The sequence below is a fragment of the Triticum aestivum genome, chromosome 2B, assembly GCF_018294505.1.
Source record: "Triticum aestivum cultivar Chinese Spring chromosome 2B, IWGSC CS RefSeq v2.1, whole genome shotgun sequence".
NCBI lineage: Eukaryota > Viridiplantae > Streptophyta > Magnoliopsida > Poales > Poaceae > Triticum > Triticum aestivum.
This window is the reverse complement of record NC_057798.1, coordinates 389,214,708-389,224,637: the sequence shown is the minus strand read 5'-3', so window position 1 is coordinate 389,224,637 and position 9,930 is coordinate 389,214,708. Positions and strand designations below refer to the sequence as shown.

The 9,930-nt window shown below is 47.5% G+C and overlaps 1 protein-coding gene across 8 annotated transcripts; it reads left to right on the top strand.

Moving 5' to 3' along the window:
• Positions 1-3,070: 3,070 nt before the first annotated feature.
• Positions 3,071-9,189, top strand: LOC123045065 (uncharacterized). 8 transcript variants are annotated; one of them, XR_006421036.1, is made up of 11 exons: positions 3,071-4,002; positions 4,099-4,151; positions 5,526-5,626; positions 5,914-5,982; positions 6,081-6,126; positions 7,737-7,814; positions 7,921-7,957; positions 8,071-8,116; positions 8,576-8,640; positions 8,751-8,819; positions 8,914-9,189. XR_006421036.1 is itself a non-coding variant. In XM_044467986.1 (4 exons), the coding sequence occupies exons 1-3, from the start codon at positions 3,804-3,806 to the stop codon at positions 5,965-5,967; spliced, it is 354 nt and encodes a 117-aa protein (XP_044323921.1). In that variant the 5' UTR covers positions 3,071-3,803; the 3' UTR covers positions 5,968-5,982; positions 6,081-6,586. The 8 variants fall into 8 exon arrangements, 3 of the variants coding, with proteins under 3 accessions (XP_044323921.1, XP_044323920.1, XP_044323922.1); XR_006421039.1 differs by lacking the exon at positions 5,914-5,982; XR_006421037.1 differs by having other exon boundaries at positions 5,526-5,982; positions 6,081-6,263.
• The last annotated feature ends 741 nt before the right edge of the window (positions 9,190-9,930 follow it).

Here is a 9,930-nt window from a genome sequence, read left to right as displayed (position 1 = left end):
GGTTGCGTATATCATATTCACCGTCCACACTTGTGGGGGAAAACCCTTCTGTCCTCTGTTGTTCAACGGTTTGGTCTCTTCTTCGTCATCGCTATGCAGCCCCTTGTCATTGTTTTCGGCAATTAGCTTGCCTGCCTGCTTGATACCCAACAGTCCCTGTTGGTGTGGTTGGCTGGCTTTTCGGGGGTGCCGTGTATCTGGCACAAGCGATCGAGTATTCGGTCCAAATTAGATGGACCCGTAGTAGTTCTTTTGAATGGCTTCTTCCGCTGATCGGGTTTCGAGCCTCTGAATCCGGCGTTGACTGCCGTATCCTCATTATTGTCGACGTTAATGCGGCGTTTATTCTTGTTGCGACGTGACCTGCCATTGCGATCCTTGGTATCCGGACTGCTAGAATTTTTGCTGAGGTTGTTGCTGCGAGCTAGCCAGCTGTCCTCTCCCGCGCAAAAGCGGGTCATGAGTGATGTGAGGGCTGCCATGGATTTCGTCTTTTCCTGTCCCAGGTCCCGGGCAAGCCACTCATCGCAGATGTTATGTTTGAAGGCTGCGAGGGCCTCCGCATCCGGACAGTCGACGATTTGATTTTTCTTAGTTAAGAACCGTGTCTAGAATTGTCTGGCCGATTCGTCTGGCTGCTGAATTATGTGGCTTAGGTCGTCAGCGTCTGGTGGTCGCACATACGTGCCCTGGAAGTTATCAAGGAATGCGGATTCCAGGTCCTCCCAACATCGAATTGATTCTGCTGGCAAGCTGTTAAGCCAATGCCGAGTTGGTCCTTTAAGCTTGAGTGGGAGGTATTTGATGGCGTGAAGATCGTCACCGCGGGCCATGTGGATGTGAAGGAGATAGTCTTCGATCCAAACCGAGGGTCTGTTGTGCCGTCATAGGATTCGATATTCACGGGTTTAAACCCTTCGGGGATTTGATGATCCATTACTTTGTCTGTGAAGCATAGTGGGTGTGCGGCGCCTCTGTATTGGGCTATATCGCGACGAAGCTCCAACGAGCTTTGTCTATTGTGTTCGGCCGGCCGGACTTACTGTGTCCGGCGCGACGGTTGTCGTCATGTATCATGGGGCGCCCACGCGATCCGTAGATCGATCTTGATTGTCTTGCCTTATCCTCCAATATATCTCGCAAGTCCGGAGCATTCCCCTGTGGCCTTGTGCTGTTCGAGCGATGCCGAGGTACGGTTCTAGTGAAGGGCCTAGAGGCCTCTCTGTCGCGGCCACGAGGTGGCTGGTCAGCCGTATTGTGCTCTGGTGATGCAGGTTTATATGCCTCCTCCTCTAATCGGGGGAGCAACTTGCGTTTGGGGTAGCTTTTGGAGGGGCATTCGAGCTCATGCTCTTCGGCCGCCAGGACTTCCGTCCATCTGTCGGCTAGCAGATCCTGATCAGCTCTAAGCTGTTGCTGTTTTTTCTTGAGGCTGTTTACCGTGGCCATAAGCCTGCGTTTGAAACGCTCTTGTTCGACGGGATCCTCAGGCACGACAAATTCGTCGTCGTCGAGGCTTGCCTCATCTTCAGAGGGAGGCATGTAACTATCTTCCTCTACCTCTTCGTCTGCCGCCCTCTTGTGAGGGCTGGCATCTCCGTCCTCCTGCGCTGAATCTTGCTGGAGGGGGTTTTCTTCGGCACTGTCTGGGGTATTATTCTCTCCGGTGCCGGAATCGCCATTCTTGCTGTGGCGGGATTTAGAGCGGCGCCGCTGATGCCGACGCTTGGGCTGTTTCTTGGAGGGGTCTTCCTCCGCTGTTCCTTCACCATTCCCATCCTTTGGGATATCCATCATGTATATGTCGTGTGACGAGGTGGCTTTTCAGTGCCCAGTAGGCGCTGGTTCTTGGTCGTCTCCGGCATCGTCGTCCATACCGTCGATGTCTTCGGAGTCGAAGTCTAGCATGTCGGTTAGATCATCGACAACGGCTACTAAGTGGGTGGTGGGTGGGTCTTGAATTTCTTCGTCGTCCGCATCCCAACCGTCCTGACCGCAGTCCGGCCAGGGCTCTCCTGATAACGAGAGATATTTTAGCGAGCTCAGAATGTCGCCAAAAGGTGAGTGTTCAAAGATGTCTGTGGCGGCGAACTCCATGATCGGCGCCCAATCGAATTCGATTGGTGGGGGCGCGGGAGGTTCAGAGTCCGGCAAGGAGTCCGGCACCTTGGAGTCACGAGCTTCAGAAGGGACAAAGTCAGTATTCGGCTCTATAGTCGTAGAGGTTGCAGCCCCCGAGGCGGTGTCTAACCATCCGTCCTTGATCTGCGCAGCCGGCTCCGAATCAAGGGTCGGAGCGGTTTCGTGTGCGGCCTCCAGGGCACTGTCCGGCAGCAGAGCTAAATCATGCCCATCGTGACAGTGCGGCGCGCTCGGCTGTGGCTCAAATCCGTTGAAGATCAAGTCTCCGCGGATGTCAGCCATGAAGTTAAGACTTCCAAATCTGACCTGACGGCCAGGGGCGTAGCTTTCGATCTGCTCCAGATGGCCAACCGAATTGGCCCGCAGTGCAAAGTCGCCGAATACGAAGATCTGTCCGGGGAGAAAAGTCTCACCCTGGACCGCGTCGTTGTTGATGATTGAAGGAGCCATCGAGCCTATCGGTGACGACACAGAGGAACTCTCAATGAAAGCACCAATGTCTGTGTCAAAACCGGCGGATCTCGGGTAGGGGGTCCCGAACCGTGCGTCTAGGCGGATGGTAACAGGAGACAAGGGACACGATGTTTTACCCAGGTTTGGGCCCTCTTGATGGAGGTAAAACCCTACGTCCTGCTTGATTGATATTGATGATGTGGGTATTACAAGAGTAGATCTACCACGAGATCAAGGAGGCTAAACCCTAGAAGCTAGCCTATGGTATGATTGTCGTTATTGTCGTTGTCCTACGGACTAAAACCATCCGATTTATATAGACACCGGAGAGGGCTAGGGTTACACAGAGTCGGTTACAATGGTAGGAGATCTACATATCCATATCGCCAAGTTTGCCTTCCACACCAAGGAAAGTCCCATCCAAACACGGAACGAAATCTTCAATCTTATATCTTCGTAGTCTTGGAGTCCCTCACCCCTCGTCTCTCTCCCCCCTCCCTTTCATCCTCGTGCACCCACGAAAACCCTAGCTCACTTATCCCCATCGCCGCTGCCGCTCCCGCTCCCTTTTCCCCCGCCGCCGCCTGTCTCCTCCCATCGTACTCCTCCTCTCTCGTCCTCGTCTCGTCACCGCCGCCACCTCCTCCCCGTCCCCGGCCTCCTTCCGCGGCGCGCGATCCCCTCTCCCCTCCCCTCCCAATCCCACCCACCGAACCGATCCCGATCCAGTCCAGATCGAGAGAGAGCGAGCCCCCTCCCGCGATTCCCACCGCCGCCACCCCCACCCACCGCCGCCGACCTCGTCTCCGCCACGCACCCTCTCCCCTAGCATTCACCCCCCAGATACACCAGTCCAGGCACGGCCATGGCGTCGCGGCCGGCTTTCTTGCCGGCGCGCGCGTGCGTGCTTCACGCCGGCCACGGGCCTCCGGCAATCAGGACAGCGACGATGTCAACGGGATCATCGGGTCTCCGGCGGCTCGTGCCCCTCGCGCAACTGCTCCCCTCCTCCCCGCCCGCCCTGCACTCCAGATCCGGCCCCGACGAAGCCATGGTGAGTCCCGTCGCGGCGTCTGGCCACCCGGCGACAGCGGGGATCCGCTGCTGCAGTGCCTCTGCGCGGGGACGTGGACGTGGACGGGGACGGGATCGCGGGGATCCGGAGCGATCTGGCGGAGATCGGGGGCAGGGTGAGGAGCAGCATCTCCATGCTGCAGAGCAACCAGGCCGTGGCGGAGGTCTCCAAGATCGCGTCCTCGCTCCTGCCGTTCGGGGAGGAGGAGCCTGACAAAGGGGAGCCTGTCACCGGCGGAACCGAGGAGGTGTTGGTCTTCGTGAAGCACATCTCGACGCGGCCTGAGACCTGGCTTGATTTCCCCCTCTTCATCAACGAGCGTTATGCAGACGGTAAGATTTAGTACCGAACTTTGAAGTATGTCAACTTGTTTATGCACCTTGACACCCCCCCCCCCCCCCTCTGAAATCATGCTTCTGTCATTACAGAGGTCCTATCATTAATGCCTTCGAGGTCTATACGTATCTACCTATTACTGCAGGTAAGCAATCGTCCTTTTATGTTTATATATACTGGATTGTTTGCTACTGAAGAACCTAGTCTTACTTTCATTTGAGCCTTGCTCATAGATTAGTACTGAAGAACCTAGTCTTACTCTGATTTGAGCCTTGCTCATAGATCAGTACTGCAGAACCTACAACTAACTGAAACTATATATTTTTACGATCGATCGGCATACTCGACTTCAACCATAATCCAAAAAAAAAGTTGAATCCTTCATTTTTCAAATTTGAAGATTTGATGGTCAAATAATACACTAAGTGATTAGGTAGAATTATATACGGGCTGTGAGTGATTGATTTAGATTTGAACCTTTGTCGCCAGCGTAGTGGTTCTGAGAAGAAAGTTTTACTAGTACTAGAAATTAAGGTCGGCACTAACACATCTTCATCTTGTAGCTAGTGGCTATGTTATTTTTTAATTTAGAGAATCACTTACCCTTCTTGATGAATTATAGATGCGACCAATTCTCAAAATCAGTATTTTTGTCAAACAACATCTGCTAATTTGGAACTATTATTTGTTGATTGTTTCGTAAGTCTAGTTAGTTAGAGAAGGTTCTCCATCGGACAACCATCTCTCTTCCATTCAATTAGGTTCAGTATATCCTGCTATTATCTTGACAGTGCCCACTGCTGGACAGAGTTAATCTCTTTTGAAAAAAATCTTTCTGTCATAAATGGCCCAAATTTATCTATATACATTTTGTATGTCCCCAACAACAGAAAAAACAATTCTGGTCCTTTTCCTATCTAGCAAACCTTCGTCTGTGACAGGGATATGCCAATGACCTTTCTCTGCTCCTGAGTTTCAGAGGTAGAGGGTGGAACAGTTACAAAGTCAACAAAGGGCTAGATGAAGTCTATTTTTAGAGGTGGATAAAGAAATATGTCAACTTTGAAATCCATTGCTAAATGTTCAGCGAGTGATGTTGACATCCTGAAGACAGAAGTCTGATTTCAGATGATGCGTAACTTAATTTGGTGCACTGGAATGAAATGGGAGGACGTTGTGGTCTCAGTTTGAGCGTATTGATTAATGAAGAAAGTAGATGTTGTAGGTAGTGTTAGAACTTTCCTGCAAAGATCTCAAGCATGCTCATCCTGAATTAGTTGATATGCGCATCTTAGAGTCCATAAACTCCTTTCTCGGTCGGTTTAGTTCTATGTAGTTTGTTGAATAGATTGAAGCATCTACATCACAGTCTGGAATGCCATTGCACTTCCTGATATATCACTGTTTATTAGTAGGAGATTTCTTCTGCTTGGCCATAACAGCAATTTCATGTTGTTTCTTTTGTAATTCGATGGTTGACAGTCTGATATCAAATAATGTGGTTACATCCTATTTACAGCAAAGCTTGTGATCCTTGCTAACAATTGCCTCCGCTCCGCAAGTTTGAGATTGAGTATTGTGCTATGTTGGCGAAGGTCACTGTCCACCACTACCATGGAAGTAAGTTTGCATTCCTATTTAATCCAGTTTTTGTGTAGTGGTGAGTCTGTAAGATGATGTTCATTTCTGCCCATGATAGTGCAAAACCCTTCCTACTTGGCTCACAGTCCTGTCTATTACTTGTTGCTACTACTTTGTTGTGGAAGTATTAGCCGTAATTGCAGTAGAAAGCTAATAAATAGTTTGAAATTTGTGAATAAGATGGTAAAGCAGTCATAATCATGACTTTTTTGTTGTCTCAATAATATGCTGTTCAAAAGTAACAGCGCCGAATGTTTGATTTCTAGACAATGTTGATATGGGAATTGCGTGTGGTAAATACTTCCAATTCTGCTGCCTGAGTATCATCGACCCTGGTATCTAGCACCACATTTCTCATTGTCTTACCTGGTTCATAATTTGATATACAACAACTGGGTTTCTGATCATGCTCTGTTCCTTGTTGAATTTTCAGGCGATTCCGACATCATCAACGCAACACCAGCTTGCCAGAAACCTGTGTATGCCATTTTCAGTGTCTCATCTGATGTGTCATATGAGGTGTCTAGAGTGTGGTTCTTGCTGGACTTGATTTTGTCTTGTGTACATCATTTATCAGTCAATCAAGTTTGATGGGACTATGGTTTTGGATCAAAAGGTTTTGTTCCTGGCTTAATTAATTGCTCTTCGTTGCGCTGCTGCCAGCAAGCATGGTTTTGCTGTGTTCAGCAGTTTTCTGTGTGTTGCTATTTGACGTCATTATAGAGCTATGTTTTTATCATGCTCTGGATTTGATGGAAAGAGTGGCCTCCATGGATTGAAATGTTGGTTGTTACGTATTGATTTTAGTATTGAAAATGGCTCAAACCTGAAGTACTTAAAATAGATTGTCGTTCCTTTCTTGTTTGTTTTGATACCCATATATCTGCCCTGTATTAGCTCTTCCCTTTAATGCATGTTAATTCAGTGTTGTTGATTTGATGCCGATGTTCAGAAACAAGATTTTTATGGATCAGTTTATTTTTGTGCTATGTTATTATCTTTGATCAGTATCAGTTGTGTCTCTCTTAAGAGACACTCTACCTTTTCTGACTCGAGTTGTTAACAATTGTTCCATACTTCTATTACAACAACAACAACAAAGCCTTTAGTCCCAAACAAGTTGGGGTAGGCTAGAGGTGAAACCCATAAGATGTCGCAACCAACTCATGGCTCTGGCACATGGATAGCAAGCTTCCACGCACCCCTGTCCATAGCTAGCTCTTTGTCGATACTCCAATCCTTCAGGTCTCTCTTAACGGACTCCTCCCATGTCAAAATCGGTTGACCCCGCCCTCTCTTGACATTCTCCGCACGCTTTAGCCGTCCGCTATGCACTGGAGCTTCTGGAGGCCTGCGCTGAATATGCCCAAACCATCTCAAACGATGTTGGACAAGCTTCTCCTCAATTGGTGCTATCCCAACTCTATCTCGTATATCATCATTCCGGACTCGATCCTTCCTCGTGTGGCCACACATCCATCTCAACATACGCATCTTCGCCACACCTAACTGTTGAACATGTCGCCTTTTAGTCGGCCAACACTCCGCGCCATACAACATTGCGGGTCGAACCGCCGTCCTATAGAACTTGTCTTTTAGCTTTTGTGGCACTCTCTTGTCACAGAGAATGCCAGAAGCTTGGCGCCACTTCATCCATACTTCTATTAGCTACAACAATTTTTTTTTTGAATTTGCTACTGCATGAGTTTTTACTACTGCAGACATAGAGTATTTGCTACTAGTAAAACAAGGATTTTGTATAGTTTTTACTACTACTAACACACAGCAGAGTATTTGCTACTAGAAAAACAGGGATTTTGTATGCATTGCTACCGGATGAGTGCTTTCTTTGTACTATTTCACCTTGGCATGCATATGTTTATTTCACCTTAGATGGAAATGAGTGTTATCAAGGAAATGGTTTTAGGTAAACCAGCACCTCTCATCAGTCTTTCTTACTCAGTGTTATCATCTGCTTGGTTTTACGTGATGCACTCATTTCCCGCGATGGTTTTGCTTGCGTTTTCCTTATGTTGTTTCGCGTCGGGTTCTGATTCACTTTGCTACTATTATTTTTGTGGCGATGCAGACTTGTGGTAACGAAGAGCAAGGCCGAGAAGGACTCCAACAAGCCCAAGCGCCCTCTGAGCGTCGTCTTAGTCCTCATGTGAGCCTCGGATTTGATTTGTTGTTGTGGTTTGATTCGTGTTGTTTCTGTGGCATGGTGACGCGTCCTGACTAGGCTTGTTTTGGTTCTGTTTTCGCACGGACAGCTTCAGGAAGGACTCCAACATCAAGCATGTCTCCATGGTAAGCATCTCAGTTTCCTTTGCTTCCACTCATGTCTCCTTGTTCTTATTCAAACTGGTGTTGTGATAGTTTTCCTTTGAAATCCTGTGTCCTGATTTGTGTTCAAATCGCAGGTTGGCAAGGGCGGTGGTGAGAAGTGGAAGTATCTTGAGTGATGTTGTAAGTTACCCGCTCCCCCATCCCCTCTTTGTTACTGCTATATTCGGTGTTGGTCTCTTCCGCCTGATCTCAGTGTTTGCTCGTGATGCAATGAAATTTTCGCGGACTGTGAGTTGGTTTCCAAGTTTCCGTGTAGCTACACCGTGTCATTTGGGTATTGTTTGACCCAGTTGGCCAGTGATATTTAGAATTTAGTCGCTATGTAATTGTCGATCTACTTCCTATTCTCAATGGTTGTTCAAATTTATGGTTTGCTGTGTTGAAATGTCTGTAGCCTTGTAGCCTTGTTAGAATCTGTATAGTCTGTGCTCATCGATTCAAACTGCTGCTCGAATTTGTTTCCAAATCCGCCATGCCATTTTGCATGATTTGTTCAACAATTCTTCTTCTGTTAATACTTATACTAGAATCTATTGCCTTGCACCACATTAACATCTCCTCTGTTTGAATGAATTGCAGGAGAAGGCTCCCTAATTGCCAAGGCCAAGTACACTAAGAAGATCGACACCTACAACAACCCACTGGTACAACATTCACGTCAAACACCTTCATCAGAATCGTAGCCATGTGATATTACCCCAACATTGTGGTATTGATCCATGCTCTTTCGTGCCCATCCTTGTTTTCGTTTCAGGCAGGAGAGGTGTCCGACAACTCAGACAAGTCCCAGTCTGAGGTGAGCAACGATGACGACAAAAGCAATGTGAGACCATCCTGATCCATCCGCCAACTTTTTCCCCATGATCCCCTAACTGCTCAACATGTTCTGTTCTAAATATCTGAAAACTTGTGTGTAGGGGGACTTGTGATGTGGCACGCAAAGCAGCAGCAGGGGGAGGGGGTCTCTGAAATGTCGCCGCTTTCTCTCATTGCTAGTGTCACCGATTGATGATGGATGGTTGCTGTTAGTTTAGCTCCTTAGTAGTACCTCCTAGTCTTTCAGGCGGCTACTGCTGGTAGCTATAGTCTGTTCACCGATTGATGATGGATTTTTGAATGTACTTACTGTTGTACCCGTGGCTGTTTAAGGAATACTTTCGCGTTGAAAGAAATAAAATGGTCTTGATACATGCTTGTTTGAAATCCTTGTATCTCACTGTCGCTGGAACAATGCTCGTCAAGTTTGTGAATGTTTGCTATGGAGGCCCAAAATTGAAATGGACTACAAAAAGGTTGAGGCCCAAAAAATAAATGAATCGTATAAGGCCGCGTCCTATGAAATAAAAAAGGCTGAATTCTTGGGCTCGGCCCATGTAGTTGACACAAATTGCTTGAAAAATATATAATAAATGGGCTTGGCCCACAAAGACGGTTGAACTGGACCGGGATGAATCTTGTCAGTGACCTTTCCAATTGGTCACAATTTTGCCACGTCAGATTGCCACGTCGGATTCGAGGTGGCCTGGGCAGACAGCCAGTGACCAAAACAAAAGGTCATGGGTTCAACGACCTTCTGTTTTGGTCGTAAACTTCTACGACCTTCTCACAGAGAAGGTCGTTAATTTCAGTTTACGACCGCTAACTTTTGACCTTCTGTTTTTGGTCACAAAAAGGTCACAAATGAAAAACAATGACCTTTCAGTGACCAATAGTCAAGGTCACAAGTTGACATATTTCTTATAGTGTAAATACCGCATATAGGAAGGTATGGTGGACTCATATGGAACAACTTTGGGGTTTATGGAGTTTGGATGCACAAGCAGTATTCCCGCTTAGTACAGGTGAAGGCTAGCAAAAGACTGGGAAGCAACCAACTGAGAGAGCGACAACAATCATAAACATGCATTAAAATTAATTCACACCAAGTACAAGCA

Excerpts from the sequence above, each read along its gene's own strand:
- LOC123045065 (XM_044467985.1), top strand. The coding sequence starts at position 3,804 with ATGCTGCAGAGCAACCAGGCCGTGGCGGAGGTCTCCAAGATCGCGTCC. Across the intron at positions 4,003-5,525 it reads CAACGAGCGTTATGCAGACG|CAAAGCTTGTGATCCTTGCT; the intron begins GTAAGATTTAGT and ends TCCTATTTACAG. Across the intron at positions 5,627-6,080 it reads TGTCCACCACTACCATGGAA|GCGATTCCGACATCATCAAC; the intron begins GTAAGTTTGCAT and ends TTGAATTTTCAG.